We start from the raw sequence: 22,376 nt of genomic DNA on the forward strand, positions 1-22,376 counted from the left end.
CTGCTCAGACTCTCTCAGTGCCCTTCAGAGCCTCTGTGTGCTGTACACCATCCATCCCTTAGTGCAATGGGTCCAGGAAAGCTTTCACTTGCTCATTCATGATGGAGCCACTGTGATGTTTATGAGGGTCACTAATCACGTCGTTATGACGGCAAACGAGGCTGCTGGCACTGCTGCCAAGGCTGCAGTCCTCGTACTTTGACCCACTAGTTCTTCCATTCCCTCCAGTGATCTCTGTGTTACTGTCAGCATGTGGTGTCCCTTTGGCATCACCACTTGCCTTACCTTCATGGGAACAAACTCTGGGGAATTAAACCTCCCCCAGTGGCTTTTTAACAATCGCCATTTGTTAAGTGCTGATCCCCCCACCACTTTGTTCTCATTGTTCTCGGCCTGTGATGATTCATTATTTCCTGATGGAATGCTCTTTTTTTAACCACTTACATTCTTATTTATGATTGCCGTCTGAGTTATCGGCCATTTTAGTGAACAACGCACGGGCTGTCAACCGCGTTTTACGAGGGCCGTTCAGAAAGTAACCTCCGGTTGATTTAAAAAAATACACCAAGTTAAATAAAAATATTTTAATATATACATCTTACAACTACATCTTTGCACTATTTTTCTACATAGTCTCCATAGCGATTGAGGCACTTATCGTATCTCTTCACAAGCTTTGAAATTCCTTCTGCATAAAAATCACCCGCTTGTGCCTGGAGCCAGCCTGTGACCGCATCTTTGAGCTCTTCGTCGTCATCAAACCGCTGTGACCCGAGCCATTTCTTCAAATGCATGAAGAGGTGATAATCACTTGCCGCCAGGTCTGGGCTGTAAGGTGGATGGTTGATAACGTCCCACTTGAAGGACTCAAGAAGGGCCGTTGTTCTGCGAGCAGAGTGAGGACGGGCGTTATCGTGCAAAAAAACGATACCGGAAGTCAGCATACCACGGCGTTTGTTCTGTATAGCCCGTCGTAACTTTTTTATTGTTTCACAGTACACGTCTTGATTAATGGTCGTACCATGTTCCATGAATTCAACCAACAACACCCCTTTGGCATCCCGAAACACCGTTGCCATCAGTTTTCTGGCAGAAAAATCTTGCGAGGCTTTTCTTGGTTTGGTAGGCGAATTTGAATGTGCCCACATCTTTGATTGTTCTTTTGTCTCAGGGTTCACGTACTTAATCCAGGTTTCGTCACCGGTCACGATTCTGTTTAACAATGGTTCTCCTTCGTCCTCATAACGTGACAGAAAGTCTAATACAGAGGCCATTCTTTGAGTTTTGTGGTGGTCGGTAAGAATTTTGGGCACCCATCGTGCACAGAACTTACGGTAACCCAATCTTGCTGTCACTATCTCGTACAAGAGAGTCTTAGAAATCTGTGGAAAACCAGTAGACAACTCCGACATTGAGAAACGTCGATTTTCACGAACTTTTGCATCAACTGTCTGAACGAGTTCGTCAGTCACCAATGATGGTCTACCACTCCTCTCTTCATCATGAACGTTTTCTCGTCCACTTTTAAATAAACGTACCCATTCACGGACAACTCCTTCACTCATAACTCTTGGTCCATACACGGCACAAAGCTCACGATGAATAGCTGCTGCAGAATATCCTTTGGCTGTAAAAAACCTTATGACAGCACGCACTTCACATTTGGCGGGGTTTTCTATTGCAGCACACATTTCAAACTGCCACAAAAACTAAACTAGCGCAGGTACGACGTTCACTCGACCACGGCTTGATGCCAACTGACCTGTTGAGTGCGTGAACGCACAGATGGCGTCGCTACTCCCCCCACAACCCGCACTGTGACCAATCGGAGGTTACTTTCTGAACCGCCCTCGTACTTTGTACCCTTCGTAGCAATATGGTGAAGGGTTTATAGTGTAGTCACTTGTAACTCCTTTTTCGTCTTCGTGTTCTACCTTTCTGATATGGGCACATGTGGCCCTAGTTGTTTTTGTGCCCTAAAACAAAACAAAACAAAACAAAACAAAGCCTCAAAATAGTCTTAGTCGAATAGAACTTAAGCTTAAGCCTGACGTATGTAACAACCAAAATATATCTGTTCTGTAAAAAAATTCCACTGCAGGCTCTCTCAAATGAATACAAGTGTTGACTGCACAGGAATTTACTGTACATCTCTTCTCACACAAAATTTTCTAGGTGTTGGAAACTGAACATAACTTATAAAATTACTGCCTTCTCAACTGTGCACCCAACTAACTGTCCAGTTAAAACTGTACCTGTCTACAACTTGTGCTGTCCTGTCTCTTCAAAGTTAACAGGGATCTCAACTGCCTACTGCTCACTCATGTGCGAGTTTAAATACTCCAAGGGCACCTGCTTCTGTTTTCTGTTACTTTTAACTGCCAAATTAAGCTACATTTTACATTATAATTTCTACACATTAGGAAAAACACACTGTGAGGAAATAATTAAAGTTTTAACCATGTAAGAAACAAGATTGTTAGTTGAGAACTCCATGTATTTTGGAAATTACAGACTCTTTGAAAATAAAATAGACAGAAGAATCCTTGAAAGACACACAACATTTGTTGTTGCCATTCACAGTTTCACAGAACATTCTTAGTTCCAAAATTGATATAAAGACTGTAAAGAAAAGATTAATGTCAGTTTCCTTGAAGTGTGAAAATAAATGTACACTGTAATTAGTGCACATTTGTCACCAACCAAGCAACTAAATCAAATCCAGAAAATATAAATAACTCATGGAAAATGGTAGAAAATATAGTCTTCAAAACTCCGTAAAATCACGTGAAAATTCTGTGGGGTGTGTTTAATGGGTGCTTTGGGAAAGAGAGAAAATGGAGGAAAACGACTGGTGAATTTGTTACCCTTTTCCCATCTTTGTGCTATAGTCCAAGAATATTAAAGACTGCAACAATTAAAACAAAAGAATGCAGGCACACTATGCAAGTCCCTCTCACTGCTCTGATATGGGACCATTTTCTGGGGACACACAATTCATAGCATAAATGTTGTTTGGAATGCAAGAAAGAGCCATAAGAATAATTTGTGGTCTTCAAGAGGTGGTGTCCTGTAGATTTCATTTAACTGAGCTTTGTGTTCTGAATATTCCCTTCTTATTCACTTATGAAACTTCCTTGCTTACTAGGGACTACCAGCTGAGAAAGGTCAAAATACTACAGAACAAGAACGTGTACAACTAAGTACCGGAAAGAAATCAGATATACACCAAATACATTTCAGACCAACATACTATCCGAGGTGTGGGATAACATTGGTCTCATACTACACAACAAAAAACCAGATGAATTGAAAATTGTTACATATCCTAAATTTAAAATGAAACTAAAGGCAGTTCTAATAAAGCACTGTTTCTATTCTGTAAAAGAATTACTGAATATTTAAAAATAAATGTTACTTAAACAATTAGATTGTAAGAATACATACCTAATCTTAGTTAGCATACATATTCTGCTGATAATACCACTATGTATTGTATCCTTATTTTGACCTACCTTAAACAGTAATGATATTACAGAAGGAAAGTTGCTACTCACCATATAGCGGATATGCTGGGTCACGATAGGCACAACAAAAAGATTCACACAATTATAGCTTTCGACCATTAAGGCCTATGTCAGCAATAGACACACATGCATGCATGTATGCAAGTTGCGTTTGGATGAGTGTGTGTGTGTGTATGTGTGTCTATTGCTGACAAAGGCCTTAATGGCCGAAAACTATAATTGTGTGAATCTTTTTGTTGTGCCTGTCGTGACTCAGTATCTAAGCTATATGTTGAGTAGCAACTTTCCTTCTGTAATATTGTTACATTCCGTCCTGGATTTTCCATTGTTTGATTTAAACAGTAATGATGACTTTAGGTTATTAGAATATCTGCCTACTTACTTTCACTCTTGTTTTTGCTGATACTAATTTTGACTGTATCTCCATTTTGACCTGTCTGATATCAGGTGTTTGAACAAATAGACCAATCAAAATGGTGCCTGGTATCACAAGCAGGTATTAAAACAGGTACCCAGAGGAACAAATCGTGATACAGATCACTACCTAACCCGTGTGAAACTAAATTTAAAGCCCCAAAAATTCAACAAAAGGATTTCAGTAATGTCTAAAATTGATATGAGTAAAATCCAGCTGCTGCTAGTAGCATACCAACTTGATAAAATGCAGGCACAAAATTGGGAATAAAGTGAACACAAATTAATCAAACTTGCCCAAAACCGAATTACAAACATTGAAAAAGCGTTGTTCATGGAATAAAGATTGTGAACAGGAAGTAAAATACAGCTACAACATATCCTACACATACAGTAGTAACAAATCAAAAAATGCTCTTGAGGCATTCATGGCCACTAGGAAAGAACTTCAAAATTAATTAGACAAACAAAAAGATAGTAAGAGAACAGTTGACTCGTGAAATTGAAGAATACTTCCCAACAGACTTGAACATTTCTAGATGTGAAATGCAACAACAAATAATGTGGCTACTTAGAGAAGGCTATAATCCTGTGTTATTTACTTGCCAACTTTTGCTTCCTTTGAATGTCCTTTGACTCTTGTAATTCCAGTATGCTCTTGTTCATGTTACAGATAACTTTTTGCTTCATATATTTTACCCCTGTTAAGTTCAAAATTTCAGAGTTTCTTCCTGTCAACATTGTCAAAAACTATTCTAAACGTATAAATTTGGGACTGCAGTTCTCCAATCTTGTCTTATGTGTAGTAGGTTTAGTATTGCTTTGTATGTTCTTACATTTCTCCAGAACACAAATTGGTATTCCCACAAGTTAGATTGTACCAATCATACCATTCCTGTGTAGATAATTTGTGTTAGTATTTTATGACCGTGACTGATGTTTCAGTAACATGCGTCACCACTTGCCTTTTTTGATATTCTTAGATTCTTCTTGAAGCCTGAGGGTATTCCAACTTTTCATATAGCTTGCCTGGTGGGGGGAATAGTTTTGTCATCATTGTTTCTCCCAAGAATCTTAATCATTCTGAGAGAATGCCATCTCCCCTATGTGCCTCCTTTTGGGTTAGACTTTCAGTGCTCCATCAAACTGTTCTCTGTAGTACTGCATTCCTTATCCCCCTTTCATCCACTTCCTCTCTACACGTACATCTACATAGATACTCCGCCAGCCATCGTAAGGTGCTTGTCAGAGAATGCCTTGTACCATTACATCATTTCCTTTCCTGTTCACTTGCTCAGTAGTGTTCCTCGAAAAGAACATCACATTTCCTCCAGGGATGCCTATTTGAGTTCCCGAAGCATCTCTCTAACACTTGCATGTTGTTGGAACATACCGGTAACAAATCTAGCAGCCCACCTCTGAATTGCTTTGATGTTTTCCTTCGATGTGACCTGGTATGGATCCCAAACACTCGAGCAGTACTCAAGAATAGGTTGCACTAGCTTCCTGTATGCAGTCTCCTTTATAGATGAACCACTATTTCCTAAAATTCTCCCAATAAACCGAAGTTGACCATTCACCCTCCCTACCCATCCACAAATGCTCATTCCATTTCATGTTGCTTTGCAATGTTACATGCAAAAATTTGAACAATATGACTGTGTCCGGCAGAACACCACTAATGCTGTATCCAAACATTTTTCCTAATCATCCATATCATCTTCTTTTTTTCTACATTTACAGCTAGCTGCTATTCATCACACCAACTATATATTTGGTCTAAGTTATCTTGTATCTGTAGCCTCCTACAATCACTAAACTTCAAGACCTTGCTGTACACCCCAGCATCATCAGCAACCAACTGCAGATTGCTGGTCACCCTGTCTGCCAAATCATTTATGTACATATAGAATAATAGCATCCTATCACACTTCCCTGGAGCACTCCTGATGATACTCTTGTCTCTGATGAACACTCACCATTGGGGACAATAGGCTGGGCTCTATAGCATTTAGGGAGTCTTCAAGCCACTCACATATCTGTGAACCTATTTCATATGCTCACACCTTCGTTAACAGCCTGCAATGGGGCACCATGCCAAATGCTTTCCAGAAATCCAGAAATATGGAATCTGCCTGTTGCCCTTAATCCATAATTAGCAGTATATCATGTGAGAAAGGGACTAGCTGATTTTCACCTAAGTGATGCGTTCTGAAACTATGGTGATTCATGGACATAAGTTTCTTGGTCTCAAGAAAATTTGTTATATTTTCATTAAGAATAGGTTCAAGGTTTCAACTCTCCCCTTTCCATAAAAGTGTCTGCAAGTTTTTTTCCATTTTATAGCCCTTCCATATTTTCCTTCCACCTTTTAATCTTCTCTTTTTTTGCCTAGTAGTGGTTTGCCATCTGAACTCTTGAAGTTCATTCTGGTTTTGCCAAACGTTTCTTTAATTTTCCCATAAGTAGCATCTATCTTTCCCATAGTCACGTGTGCTTTTACAGTTTTGCATTTCGTCTTAAGCTATTCCTGGTTTGCCATTTTATACTTCCCGTCAGTCTCAAAATCCACATTTGGCCTTGGGAATGTTTTGTGGTCTAAAATCTTGTTTGGAAAGTGAAGTCTTACAATTATGTGATTTATCTGAAGCTTTCCAAAGTTTCCATGTGTCTTCCACACATACAACATCGGTTGTTCTTTGCCGGCTCCGCATTGGCCACTCCCGGCTGACACACAGTTATTTACTGCGCCGGGAGGACCCTCCTGTATGTCGCTGCGGGGCGGCTTTGACAGTGGCCCACATTCTGTTGGCCTGCCCCCTTTTAGCTGTGGTCAGGCAGACATTTGCGCTGCCTGATACGCTCCCTGCCCTTTTAACAGACGACTCCACTATGGCTGACTTAGTTTTACGTTTTATTCGGGCAGGGGGATTTTATCATTTCATCTGAGTGTTTCTGTTTTAATTTTGTTTTGTGTCGACTCTGGCCTTTGGCCTATGATTTTACGCTGATTTTTTAATGTGTTTCTAAGTGGTTGGCTTTTCCTTTTTTATTTGTATGGTCGGCCAACCACCGTTTATCTCTATGTGGTTTTCGTTCGTTTCGTTTTGTCTTGTCTTTGTCTCAGTCTCTCCTGTTCTGTCTCGTCTGTGATCTCTTCTGTTCCTCGTTTTTGTTCTCTGTGGGTGTTCTATGTCTTTGGAAAAAGGGACCGATGACCATGGCAGTCTGGTCCCTTTAATCCCCCAAACCAACCAACCAACCAACATACAACCATTTTTCATTGTTCTTAAACGGTGTTGCAATACTTAAATGTAATCTGTGCAAAATTCTACTAGGTGACTTCCCATTTCATTGCTTTTCCCCAGTCCATGTTCTCCTACTATTTTTCTTTTTCTTCCTTTTCCTACTATTGGATTCCAGTCCCCCACCACAGTTAAATTTCCATGCTGCTTAACATTCTGAATAACTTATTTTGTCATCAGACCTTTTTCCCAATGTTTTCGCTATCTGTGGAGTTAGCAGGTGTATATATTTGTTACAGTTGTAACATATTTTGTGGCTTTCTGGGCTATGATAATCTTTTAACTAAGCTGTTCATAAAGGGATGACCTTTTAAATTTTACAAACAAGTGCTAGAAGGTGACACTGAGATGTAGCAGTAGTTTTGTTTTCAAAATTTATACACTTTTAGCTCTTTGCGTTAGTTTTAACTTCTCTATTTAAAATAATAATAATAATAATAATTACTGCCCCCCACAATATGCCATCACATGTACTGCATGCCTGTTAGATATTCTGTGCCGTATTAATAAATTTTTGTAAGGGAAGAGGTAATGGAAGGATGACAATTAAGGGAATGGAGAGAGGGAACTGTGATGATAACTGTGGGAAAGAAAAAGAACAATATATGTATCATGTAATGTAATTTATAGTTGTTAGTGCTCCCATTCTTGAGAAATAGGTGCATCTGAAAACTAAATACCCAAGGAATGATTTCAAACAGTGATAATGCTTTCAGTGAAATTTTGTAGTAAATTTTTGATGTGGCATGTGCACTTAAACCAATTTTCCAAAAACACCAAAAATGACTTCCTCAGGTAAATGCTACAGTTCTTTAATTCTAAATGTACAATTTGCTGATTTGCTCTTTCCTTTCACTAAGGTCCATATATTTTCTGTTGAGTTTATAGGCAGTGGTAAGGGGCCCACGTGTGCTGCTCAGGCAGTCAAACTCGAAGATGCTTATGGTACCGACTTCCTCCAACATCTCTACTTTCATATCAGTTTTCCCCTGCAATGACTGGTAGCAACTGAGTTACAAAGCTCTGCCAGCAGCTGCATGAATTAAGTGCAGTGGTGCCACATAAATCCTGTCTACTATAGACACCTGTTTTGTAGTTGTTGCTTCTTACGATGCTACCTGGACAGCAGCTGTGGCATAAATGTTGCTTTGAAAGGGAAGTTGAGCCACTAGTTTCGCTGTTACCTAGTGAAGTTTGACTGAATGAGCCAAATCTGGCAGCCAGTATAATGAGTATTGCCATAGTCTGTCTATTATTTAGGCTTGATGTGGCAATTAATCTTCAGTAGCAATCAGGAGTTTATTTCCTAGACACACACACACACACACACACACACACACACACACACACACACACACACACACTGTTTGGTTTTTCCCATTAATCTCTCTCTCTCTGTCTGGGACTTGAAATGCTTTTGCATGTGGACATATGATGTATTTTATTGGATACTGTGAAAAAAGTGCTGTTTATTTCTCTGCATTCAACTAACAGTGTACACTAATTACTTTTCAGCATGGGATGGAAATAAACGGTGTAAACAGATACGTGATCAAGTAATAAATGATGCAAAATACACTCCTCTTCAGGTGTTTGAACTGCTTTTAAACACAGCAGAGTTTGAACTAAAAATAAAGGATCTTTTTAAGCATGTATGTAGAGTTCTACTTAATTTGTTATACTATCTAAATGAAAAGTTTGTTTCATCTTGTTATTGCTATGCTTCTTTTGTAACTTCATGAACATTAATATGCTATTAAAAGTCATCTCTTTTTCAGTTACTGTTAGAGAAACACAATAAGTGGGATAGCTACAAAATGGAAGGAAGAGAAAGGATGCAAGAGTTATCAGAAGTATTTTCTGGAACTAAGCCACTCACTAGAGTGGAGAAAAATGGTATTTTGAATTTAAAGCTCTTGACACTATGCATTCCAAATAAGTCTCGAGAAATTGAATTTTGGTAATTTATTTTTCAACAGATAATTTGAAGATGTGGTTTTCTGCAATGGCCAAACAAATTGATTCCTTGAAACATGACGATGCTGCAGCCTCTGGAAGAAAAATCGCTCGTCTCATACAAGCACTTGATGAAGTTCAAGGTAACAGCTAAATGTAGATGTATTCAGGATAGAAGAAAAAATTATCAACTGTATCTCAGTTTTTTAAGTACAGATTGCTCTTAGAAAAAATGTTTCCTAATGTTTAACAACAATTTGAAGAGGACAAGCCGCTACTAATCACATGCAGCAATTTGCTTTCCTAAGTTATGGGGGTAATGGTGACACATGGGATAGAAAAAGGGGAGGGATAGCAGTGTAGGGGTGGGGGAAGATGCTGTGTTGCCTATGCTGTGTGGAGAAGTATCACCAGTGCAATTCAGAAAACCTGGGGTTGCTTGGAAGAAACCAGATGACACAGGTTGTGAAGCAGTCATTAAAATGAAGCACATTGTGCAGGGCAACATGTTTAGCAACTGGGTGGTCCAAATGTCTCTTAGCCACTGTTTGGAGGTGGCTACTAATGCAGACAGAAGATTTGTTAATTGTCATCTTATATATGGTGGCACAGTGATTGCAGCTTAGTTTGTTGCTGCCACAGGTAGCCTTGTCTTTGATGGGGTAGGAGATTTCTGTGATGGACTGGAGTAGGTGGTAATGGGAATAGGAGTAAGTATAGGACAGGTTTTGCATCTGTAATTGAGTCAGCATGAGTTGATCCCTGACAGATTCAGTGGGCTGGTTGCAACAGCTTCAAGGCCCCACCTCTGCTAATAACCCAATGCAATTTTGTGAACATCTCTATGGCAGTGCCTCATTATTTGCACAACTATGTAGGTGGCTACAGTTTTCACCTGCAGCTGTTAACTTTTTGAAGTTGAAAGCTCTCAGCTTTCAAGGATCTTCTTGCACCATGTTGACTACAGTTCTATTGCAGAGGTATGAGCTGCGAGGAAAGGGCGTGGGGCGAGGGGTGGAGTTGGGATATACAAGGATATTGCATAGGGTCAGTGGGTGGTGTAATACCAGTGTGGAAGTGGTGGGGAGGATATTCCTCATTTCCGGGCATGATGAGTGTTGGTTGAAACCCTGGTGGAGGAAGTGATTCAGTTGCTCCAGTACCACCCACAATTCTCGTCATGTCAGATGCAGTTGCAGTTGAACCCTACCCCTGGAGCCAGTTACACTGTGTGTGTGTGTGTGTGTGTGTGTGTGTGTGTGTGAGTGATTGTTTTATTTTGGAAGACGAACATTGTCTGAAAGTGTAATGATTTTTGCAAGCTTTTTCATTGTTCCAGTCTATGACACCACACCACCTCTATGTGGTGAGAAACAAGCTATCCATTGCATACTGCTGTTATTCCATCCTGAATTATGTCTTGTTTGAGTTTTTGTAGTATTTAAGTAGTGTTTGTAAATTTATTGATACACTCTACTCAAAAATGTCTTGCTATACCTCCATATCTGTAAATGGATATGGACCTAGATCCAAGGAGAACAGGGAATGAAAAGATAAACCTTATGAAAAGAAAAGAAAAACTTTACTGTAAAATAAAAACAAAACAATAACCAAAATAAACACACTTCCTTTGAAACTGCACATCTTTGCTATCAGAACATTCAGTTCTGTGTTGTTCCACCTTACGCATTGTAATGTGCTAGGATCCTCCTTTGCATTCTGCCCACAATGTAGTTGAGATGTTGCTGGTCAAGCCTGTTCTACTCTTCAACAGCAGTTTCCTGAAGCCATTTGATGTGTGATGAGGATTCCTGGAATAAAACACAGCAAATGTCAACTAGTCCCTACCATGCTCAATTAGGTTTATGTCAGCAGATATTGCAGACTTTTCCATTTGGTTGATTTTCCTGCTTCTGGGATGAATGTGTAATGAGGTGAGTGGGGTGCACAGTAAGACATGAGGTGACTGAAGAAACTTTGTGCTGTGATGTAGCAGTTGTGATCAGAAATGAAAGGAAAATGGAAAACATTTTTTTATTATATAATTATCTGACATAAATATAGCAGCGTGTCTTATTTTCCAAAATGGATTGGAGGTCTAATTTTGTATACAGTGTAGATAACATATGTATAATATTTTGTGGCTCAGCTATGTAGTGTGTGTCACAGCCTTAGGATATATAAAATTATTAATGTGATTTATTGTCAAATTATTGTTTATACAGTATATTTCAAAAATACTTTGACGATCTTGTGGGATAGGTTCTTTACACCAAAACAAGAAAAAAAAGTCTGGTAAACATGGAGTCAAAAATGCGTACCTTAAGAGCCATGAGGATTTGTCCATCTTCGAGACTGTGAAACACATCTCTTGCACTGTAAGTTCTTTGCTTTCCATATTTTGGTACGAGGCAGTGTGTATCAAAATGAGAAAAAAAATCAATAATCATGGTATCTAAAATGCATGTCGTAAGAGCTAGGCACACTTTTTCATCTTACTGGACTTTTTTCCTTATTTTGTTTTAAAGCACCTGTCCCCAAAGTTTGTAAAAGCATTATGAAACACCCTTTGTAGTAATTGCTTAAAGTTGAATTCATATGATCCTCCACAAGTTGCTATCATGTACCAAATTGTTTCAGCAAGAATTAAAAAAAAACACTGAGTTAAAGAATTCAAACATGTATGGATAGAAGAAAGACATACTAATAGAGATGTGTATAATGCATCACTTTCTTCAATTTGTCTTTTGAAATTTGGAAATTAAGAAGAACTAAATATCGTTGTTGGTATTCAGAGTGGTTATGTAAAGCTGGTATTTCAGACTGGGTTCTTTACTTACCACAGGATAATGGTGTACTGAATGCATGTTAATGCACTCATGCTGTTATAACTGTCAACTAGTTATTTGGATACAGTATTCAGGATAGCTTTCTTGAGAGATGCAATATTTAGTGTATTTAATTGGATAAATAAAAAATCTACTCATGGCAGAACACACACATAAAAGACTGTTGTGATTGGCAAGCTTTTGGAGCCAGTAGCTCCTTCTTAAGGCAGAAGGGATGAAGGGGAAGGAAGAAGGATGAAGGAAAAGGACTGGAGAGGTCTAGGAAAAGGGGTAGATTTTGGGAAAGTAATGAGAACCGCAGATCAGGGGAGACTCTTACTGTATAGGATGAGAAGAAAAGACTGATTGTTGGGGACTGCATCAGACAAAATTGAAAATCTGAGATCTTAAAGGTGGAAGAGAGAGTAATATGCAAGACAGAGATTACTACTAAAACATCGTGCATGAGTTAATAAGAGTGAGAAGCTCAAGAGCAATGTACGTAACAGAGGTGGGAGGGGGCGGTGAAAGTTAGACGGGAAAGACAATGAAGAATGTAGAAAACTAAAACAAAGTGAATTAAAGAGTAGTTACAGTGAAGAAAAGCTGAGACGGAAGAAATTAACATAAATTAAGGCCAGTTGGGTGGCGAGAACAAAGGACATGTTGTAGTGCTAGTTCCCACCTGCGGAGTTCTGAGAAACTGGTGTCAGGGGAAGAATCCGGATGGTTTATGTGGTGAAACAGGCACTGAGGTCACGAATGTCATGTTGTAGAGCGTGCTCTGCAACAGGATATTGTGAGTTGCCAGTATATACCCTCTGCCTGTGCCCATTCATCCTCACAGATAATTTGATGGTAGTCATGCCAATCTAGAAAGCTGAATGGTGTTTACATAATAGCTGGTACATGACATGTCGTTTTGCAGGTGGCTCTCCCTTTCATAGTGTGTGTTTTGCCAGTTAACAGGGCTATTATAGGTGGTGGTAGGAGGGTCCATAGGGCAAGTCTTGCAGCGAGGACATCACAAAGGTAGGAGCCATAGGGTACGGAGATGGGTGCAGAAGGAGCATAGGGTCTGACAAGAATATTGCGGAGATTGGGAGGGCAACAGAAAGCTATTCTAGGTGTGGTGGGCAAAATTTCAGGCAGGATGGACATCATTTCAGGGCATGATTTTTAGGAAGTCATGGCCCTGTTGAAGTAACTAATTAACACATTCCAGACCAGGATAGTGAGTCACCAATGGTGTGCTCTGAATCTGTTTTGTGAAGGGATCAGCAGTACCAGAGTTGGATGTGATGGCTCAGGAAATCTGCTTTTTAACTAGGCTGGTGAGGTATTTACATGCAGTGAAAGCTGAGGTGAGAATGGTGGTCTATTGCTGTAAAGAGTCTGCAGCCGAACAAATATGTTTGCCTCGGATGCCAAGACTGTGTGGGAAGGAGCATTGGACATGGAAAGGGTGTCAACATTTTGACAGTTGCCATCCTTTCTATGTCAAACGTTCAATTCAACTCATTTAACTGGAATCAGTTGTCTAAGGTATCCAGTGTGCTTACAATGCAGCTCGAAATTTTTTTATGCATCAGCCTCTTCAATTAAAATTGAAGTATTGTCTGCAAACAGAACTGATGCAGAATTTATATTTATGGGTAAGTCATTTACATAGAATGGGAACAGGACTGGCACTAAAATGGAGCCTTGTGATAATGTACTCCATTCAGAATAATAATTCACTGCATCTGCAGTGATAGTTACCCTTTGTTTTCTGTTGTGTAAGTATGATGTGAGCCTATTTAGAGCTTTGTCCTTAATCCCGTATTTGTCTAATTTGTAGATAAGCAAGTCGTAGTGCACGGAGTCAAATGCTTTTGGGAGATCACAGAAGATACCTGCAACTTTACTCCTCTGATCCAGTGATTTGCATATCTTTTCAGTAAAGTTATTCACTGCATCCAGAGTGTTTTTTCCTGGTTGGAATCCAGCTTGGTTATTTATAATAATATCATTTTTTCCAATAAAGTTTTTGATCTAGTTTCAAGCAACTTTCTCTAACACTTTTGACAGGACTGGAATAATAGAAACAGGGCAATCGTTTCCCATGTATCCCCTCTACCCTTTCTTCAACACACCGTTTTAATCACTTTTGTGGGTATCCGATCCCACCCAGCAGAGTTTTTATTTTGTAATGATGATATAACAATTTCCACATCCTTTATTGTGACTTTTTTAAAATCTGTAAGATACCCAGCTTCTTGGTGGAGTACAAAGGAATTTACTTTACTTTGATACTGTTCTACCTCAGTATCTCTGTCTTTGTCACATTTATGAAGAATTCATTTCAAAGACTCTGATATTTTAGCTGGGTTTACGATAAAGCTATCATCTACTTTAATCCTAGATGTTTCCATACTATTAACTCTTAACACCTAACTCAGATTTGACAACAGACCACACTGCTTTTGTTTTACTTTTATGTTGTACAATTAACTTTGTTTGCCATTTGTTTGGATGCCTTCACAACTTTTTAAATATAGCTTTATAATGACGTACATACTCAGTAAAATGACTGTCTTTATTATATTTCAGCCCATTGTGGAGTTTTCTCTCCCTGGCACTAGAAATTTTTATAGCCTGAGCTATCCATTTAAGTTTATTAATAGTTTCATTACATGTGGTTCTAAGTGGAAAAGTTACATTAAATGTTTCGAGAAAGCTACTAAAAAATTGTTAAAGTTACTTTTATTCAAAATATAGCTGTTGTGTGGCCATTCAACTTCTCTTAACTTATTTCTTAATGTAGTTGAATTTTTTCAATTAAGTTCCTTTTCAAATGGCTTTTGTTACATGAAATTTCTTTGTTCATTTTTGATGTGCTTGCCCACTTGCATTTATTTTTGGTTCTTGAGACTTTTCAGCATGAGAACCATAGTGAAATAAAAACAGTAACAGCTGAAAGCAAATATGGTGTCATTTGTATTTCACTGTTGCGATACAGCATTTGTGCTATATCTGCTCTGTCAGATTTAAAATATGTATGGAATTGTGGATCCATATTACAAGAAAGCTTGACGAAATTATTCCATCTGGTGTGCAAGATATATGATACAGGCTAAAAAAACTCAGACTTCTGGAAGAATGTAATAGTTCTAATTCAAAATAAAGTGCTGACAGGTGTGAATATGACTGAACCATCAGTTGATTGCAAAATATTTACAGAAGAATGGAAAAAAAACTGGTAGAAGCTGATCTCAGGGAAGATTAGTTTGGGTTCTGGAGAAAATTAAGAACACGTGAGGCAATATTGACCCTATGAGTTATCGTAGAAAATAAGTTGAAGAAAGGCAAACCTGTGTGTATAGCATTTGTAGATTTTTGAGAAATCTTTTGACAGTGTTGACTTCACTAGACTCTTCAATATTTTGAAGGCAGCAGGGATAAAATACAGGGAGCAAAAGTTTATGTACAACTCTTACAGAAACCAGGCTGCAGCTGTAAGAGTCGAAGGACATAACAAGGAAGCCATAGTTTAGAATGGAGTGTGATGGTGTTATAATCCATCCTCAATGTTATTTAGTATGTACAATGAGCAAGCAGTAAAAGAAACCAAGAATAAATTTGGAAATGGAATTAGATTCCAGGGAGAAGAAGTAAAAACTTCGCTTTTTGTGAAAGACATTGTAATTCTGCCAGAGACAGTAATGGATTTGGAAGAAAAAATAAATAGAGTGGATAGTATCTTGAAAAGGCGTTATAAGATGAACATCAACGAAAGTAAAACAAGGGATAATTGAGTATAATCAAATTAATTTAGGCGATGCTTAGGGAATTAGATTATAAAACGTGAAACTAAAAATAGTAGATTAGTTTTGCTATTTGGCCATAAAAATAACTGATGATGGTCGAAGCAGAGAGGATATAAAATGAAGGCTGTCGTACCAACAAAAGCATTTCTGAAAAAGAGGAATTTGTTGACACCTAATATCAATTTTAAGTGTTAGGAAATGTTTTCTGAAGGTATTGTTCTGGATTGTAGCTATGTAAGGAAGTGAAACCTGGATGATAAGCAATTCAGACAAGAAGAGAATAGATGCTTTTGAAATGTGATGCTATAGAAGAATGCTGAAGACTAGGTGAATAGGTCATGTAACTAATGAGGAGATACTAAACTGGATTGGGGAGAAAAGAAATTTATGACACATCTTGACTAAAAGAAGGGATTTTTTGATAGGACACATTCTGTGGCATCATCAAGGAATGTCAGTTTGGTATTGGATGGAAGTGTGTGTAGTAAAAATTGTGGAGGGAGACGGAGATTTGAATACAGTTAGCAGGTTCAAATGGATGTAGGTTACAGTAGTTTATGGAGGGGTGAAAATGCTTGCACATGATGGACTAACATGGAGAGCTGGACCAAACTGAATAAAACAACAGCTGCAGCAGCAACAATACCTTAATCTATAAATACATAGTCCTGTTTACAGTATATCACTATTTGTCAAATAGCTTTGCACCAAACACTGCTACTGGCATTGGCATGTAGCTAACATAACATTCTGTCCTTTGTATCTACATAATCAGATAATCTGTAGAAAGAGTTGCTCATAGTGTGTCTTGTATTTTGGCTTTGTAGATCACTGTTCATCTGGTACTGATTTTTGCTGTCAACAACAATAGGCATTAAGGAGTAAAAGTGCTGGGAAGTGAGCGTAAAGCCACATTTATACTGAGTTTAAAAACATGTGTTGTTTCTAACATTGTTCTGAACAAAGTCTACAACAGAATGAGATTTTCACTCTGCAGCGGAGTGTGCACTGATATGAAACTTCCTGGTTGTTTAAAACTGTGTGCCGGACCGAGACTCGAACTCGGGACATTTGCCTTCTGCGGACAAGTGCTCTACCAACTGAACTACCCAAGCACGACTCACGCCCAATCCTCACAGCTTTACTTCTGCCAGTATCTCGTCTCCTACCTTCCAAACTTTACAAAAGCTCTCCTGCGAAACTTGCAGAACTAGCACTCCTGAAAGAAGGGATATTCCGGAGACTTGGCTTAGCCACAGCCTGGGAAATGTTTAGAGTGCTCGCACTTGCCCGCGAAAGGCAAAGGTCCCGAGTTCGAGTCTCCGTCTGACGCACAGTTTTAATATGCCAGGAAGTTTCATATCAGCGCACACTCCGCTGCAGAGTGAAAATCTCATTCTGGAAACATCCCCCAGGCTGTGGCTAAGCCATGTCTCTGCAATATCCTTTCTTTAAGGAGTGCTAGTTCTGCAAGGTTCGCAGGAGAGCTTCTGTAAAGTTTGGAGGGTAGGAGATGAGGCACTGGCAGAAGTAAAGCTGTGAGGACGGGACGTGAGTCGTGCTTGGGTAGCTCAGTGGTAGAGCACTTGCCCGCGAAAGGCAAAGGTCCCGAGTTCGAGTCTTGGTCCGCACACAGTTTTAATGTGCCTGGAAGTTTCAAAGTCTGTAACATGTTTGCAACTATGTTTGTTGTTCATGTCCTTGTCCGCAAAAATGACAAACACTTCTGTGTGTGTGTTCACATTGTCTGCAACACTGAAGCTGGCAGCAAACATTTCACATTGTGTACTATGCCATTTCTTGACAAGAGAATGAGTTAACGACATGTGTGGACAGAAACATACTATAGCAGACAAGGAGGGAATGATATGCTGCATGACCTGAATGTGGAAGGCGGCACTACTTTCTGTAACTGCACTAGGATGCCACCCTTCCATTCCACCACCACCACCACCACCACCACCACCAGCCATATCTCAAATAGATCCTGCAGTTTGTGAAACACTGGTGAAAGGATTATGCAGAGGCAATTCAATTATGGAAATAACACTGAAGTATCTTTTACTGTATGTTGAATACCTACATTGTATCATATACAATAAAATGCTCTATTTTAACAGCATCTACTACCTCTTCTGCATTAATGTCATAGTCAGTTCTAACAAACGTGATGGGAAACCTGTATTGCTATAGATCCCCATGCTAGATCCAAACTCACTGATGCTTCCTCTGTGCTTTTTATACATTCACTTCCACCTTGTAGTGTACATGAAGAAATTTGTTTCTACTGTGTTATCAGAGACCTCAGTGTCTTTCCTACTCTATTACTGTGGGTGTTATGTAAAGCACCAATTTTCTGTATGGATTCCTATTTTAATAAGAATTTCTAATAGTTTGCACTTCACCTCTTCCACAGGCACTCCCTCTGCATCAGTAGTGTGTGATAAGATCAAACGTCTGTTGTTTTGACATGGCAATAGGGCTTTGAATTTGTCAAACTTTGTCAGGCAACACAATTATTATGCTGTGGTGGAAGTCCCTGTGAAGTTAGTCGTGACATAAATAAACACTAGCACCATACAGTGACATTTGGCAATAGGCCAGAAACAATGTTTGCTTTGATCTGTACCAGTAAAGCCACGAATTGCTATTTTTGTTTTTGCAGCGTATTGCAAACATTGGTAGACCAGTGTTGTTATTGTTTTTTGATGCAGCTCTCCATGCTACCCTGTCCTGTGCAAGCTTCTTCATCTCCCTGTACCTACTGCAACCTACATCCTTCTGAATCTGCTTAGTGCATTCATCTCTTGGTCTCCCTCTACGATTTTTACCCTCCACGCTGCCCTCCAATGCTAAATTTGTGATCCCTTGATGCCTCAGAACATGTCCTACCAACCGGTCCCTTCTTCTTGTCAAGTTGTGCCACAAACTCCTCTTCTCCCCAATTCTATTCAGTACCTCCACATTAGTTATGTGATCTACCCATCGAATCTTCAGACCAGTAGTACCCACAAACAAGGTTGCAAACATGGCTGCAAAACGTATTTCAAACTCAGTGTAAACTCAGCTTAAAAATTCAAAGATCTATAAAAAAAGTATCTGCGGTATATGCAGTTACTTACTTTACACACTATTCTTGTTGCTTGCTTTTGCTCAACAAATTCGTTGCTTTAGATGCTCTGTCCCAGATGAGTAATTTTTAAATGGGAATAAGTAGTCAGTTACAGTCCTGTTTAATATCTTCACCAGTGACCAACCACTCTCCACACAAGAACGTTCCTATTTGCAGACAACCTGGCATTGACAACTCAAGGTAAGAATTTTGGGGCAGTAGAAGAAAACCTCACTGCTACTCTGAAATTTCTCTCAGAATATTATGAGGAAAATCATCTCAAGTCAAATCCATCAAAAACTAAAATATGTGCTTTTCATCTGAAGTACAGAGAAGCTTCTCAACAGCTGCATGTGAACTGGAATGGAAAGGAATTGGAACACTGCAGTGCTCCAGTTTACCTTGGTGTTACCCTGGACCGCCCCCTGACCTTCAAGGCACACTGCACCAACCTTAAAGCCAAGGTTTCATCGCGAAATTGTCTAGTGCGCAACGTGGCTGGTTCTGGATGGGGTGCCCACCCCCAGACAGTAAGAACAACTGTCCTGGCACTCTGCTACTCCGCTGCCGAATATGTCGCTCCAGTGTGGTACAATGTTGCACAGGCAAAAAAAGTGGACACCGCCCTGAATGAAACCTGCAGGCTGATCACAGGCTGTCTGAAGCCAACACCAATACAGAAGCTGTATACACTTACAGGTATAGCCCCACCCAATATTAGACGCGAGATAGCTGCTAGCAGCGAGAGGCAAAAGGTCTGCAATAACCCGACCAACCCCTTGCACGAACATCAGCCACCACCACATCGACTGAAGTCCAGGAAGAACTTTCTACAGTCTTCTGTTCCAATTGACAGAGACCAAAGTATAGCCAGGGTTGAACTGTGGAAAAAAAGACATCCTGTCCATCCAGAGCAAGATGTAATTGAAGAAACTCTGCCACCTGGTCACCAAGAAGGATGGTGCACGTGGAAGTCCTTGAACTGCACTCCAGCATTGCAAGAATGAAGGACAACTTGAAGAAATGGTGCATTGCACAATGTGGAAACACATTGTGTTAGTGTGGAGATGAACAAACTACAAGCCATCTCCTGAAGTGTCGTTTCTGCCCATATTCTTGTACAGGACTGGAACTGGCCTTGAGCTTATAGCAACACAGTCAATGTTGCCAAATACTGGATACAAGTAGTGCAAATGTGTCTATTATGTAAAAATTGATTTCTTACTCCTGTGCGTCTTATGTAAATATTGATTTCTTGCTGTTGTGTGTATTATGTAAATATTGATTTCTTACTCTTTTTTCCCTATGTGTTCAATTTATTATATTTATATTTATATTATGATGATGGCATCCTCTCGGGTAAAATATTCCGGAGGTGAAATAGTCCCCCATTCGGATCTCCGGGCGGGGACTACTCAAGAGGACGTCGTTATCAGGAGAAAGAAAACTGGCGTTCTACGGATCGGAGCATGAAATGTCAGATCCCTTAATCGGGCAGGTAGGTTAGAAAATTTGAAAAGGGAAATGGATAGGTTAAAGTTAGACATAGTGGGAATTAGTGAAGTTTGGTGGCAGGAGGAACAAGACTTTTGGTCAGGTGATTACAGGGTTATAAATACAAAATCAAATAGAGGTAATGCAGGGGTAGGTTTAATAATAAATAAAAAAATAGGAGTGCGGGTTAGCTACTACAAACAGCATAGTGAACGCATTATTGTGGCCAAGATAGACACAAAGCCCATGCCTACTACAGTAGTACAAGTTTATATGCCAACTAGCTCTGCAGATGATGAGGAAATTGATGAAATGTATGATGAGGTAAAAGAAATTATTCAGGTAGTGAAGGGAGACGAAAATTTAATAGTCATGGGTGACTGGAATTCGTCAGTAGGAAAAGGGAGAGAAGGAAACGTAGTAGGTGAATATGGATTGGGGGGAAGAAATGAAAGAGGAAGCCGCCTTGTAGAATTTTGCACAGAGCATAACTTAATCATAGCTAACACTTGGTTCAAGAATCATAAAAGAAGGTTGTATACCTGGAAGAATCCTGGAGATACTAAAAGGTATCAGATAGATTATATAACGGTAAGACAGAGATTTAGGAACCAGGTTTTAAATTGTAAGACATTTCCAGGGGCAGATGTGGATTCTGACCACAATCTATTGGTTATGAACTGCAGATTGAAACTGAAGAAACGGGAAAAAAGGTGGGAATTTAATGAGATGGGACCTGGATAAACTGAAAGAACCAGAGGTTGTAGAGAGTTTAAGGGAGAGCGTAAGGGAACAATTGACAGGAATGGGGGAAAGAAATACAGTAGAAGAAGAATGGGTAGCTCTGAGGGATGAAGTAGTGAAGGCAGCAGAGGATCAAGTAGGTAAAAAGAGGTGGTCTAGTAGAAATCCTTGAATAACAGAAGAAATATTGAATTTAATTGATGAAAGGAGAAAATATAAAAATGCAGTGAGTGAAGCAGGCAAAAAGGAATACAAACGTCTCAAAAATGAGATCGACAGGAAGTGCAAAATGGCTAAGCAGGGATGGCTAGAGGACAAATGTAAGGATGTAGAGGCTTGTCTCACTAGGGGTAAGATAGATACTGCCTACAGGAAAATTAAAGAGACCTTTGGAGAGAAGAGAACCACTTGTATGAATATAAAGAGCTCAGATGGCAACCCAGTTCTAAGCAAAGAAGGGAAGGCAGAAAGGTGGAAGGAGTATATAGAGGGTTTATACAAGGGCGATGTACTTGAGGACAATATTATGGAAATGGAAGAGGATGTAGATGAAGATGAAATGGGAGATATGATACTGCGTGAAGAGTTTGACAGAGCACTGAAAGACCTGAGTCGAAACAAGGCCCCGGGAGTAGACAACATTCCATTAGAACTACTGGTGGCCTTGGGAGAGCCAGTCATGACAAAACTCTAACATCTGGTGAGCAAGATGTATGAGACAGGCGAAATACCCTCAGACTTCAAGAAGAATATAATAATTCCAATCCCAAAGAAAGCAGGTGTTGGCAGATGTGAAAATTACCGAACTATCAGTTTAATAAGTCACAGCTGCAAAATACTAACACGAATTCTTTACAGACGAATGGAAAAACTGGTAGAAGCGGACCTTGGAGAAGATCAGTTTGGATTCCATAGAAATGTTGGAACACGTGAGGCAATACTAACCTTACGACTTATCTTAGAAGAAAGATTAAGAAAAGGCAAACCTACGTTTCTAGCATTTGTAGACTTAGAGAAAGCTTTTGACAATGTTAACTGGAATACTCTCTTTCAAATTCTGAAGGTGGCAGGGGTAAAATACAGGGAACGAAAGGCTATTTACAATTTGTACAGAAACCAGATGGTAGTTATAAGAGTCGAGGGGCATGAAAGGGAAGGAGTGGTTGGGAAAGGAGTGAGACGGGGTT

At 39.5% G+C, this 22,376-nt stretch overlaps 1 protein-coding gene across 4 annotated transcripts in view; it reads left to right on the forward strand.

Annotated features, from left to right (window-relative positions):
• Positions 1–22,376, forward strand: part of LOC124605578 (WASH complex subunit 5) — a 194,399-nt gene that overhangs the window by 81,652 nt on the left and 90,371 nt on the right. For all 4 annotated transcript variants that reach the window (XM_047137357.1, XM_047137356.1, XM_047137355.1 and 1 more), the window contains 3 exons: positions 8,762–8,898; positions 9,025–9,142; positions 9,226–9,345. In XM_047137357.1, the coding sequence (XP_046993313.1) occupies positions 8,762–8,898; positions 9,025–9,142; positions 9,226–9,345 (375 nt within the window). The remainder of the gene's footprint in view (positions 1–8,761; positions 8,899–9,024; positions 9,143–9,225; positions 9,346–22,376) is intronic.

The sequence above is a fragment of the Schistocerca americana genome, chromosome 3 (genome assembly GCF_021461395.2).
Source record: "Schistocerca americana isolate TAMUIC-IGC-003095 chromosome 3, iqSchAmer2.1, whole genome shotgun sequence".
NCBI classification, from domain to species: Eukaryota; Metazoa; Arthropoda; class Insecta; order Orthoptera; family Acrididae; genus Schistocerca; species Schistocerca americana.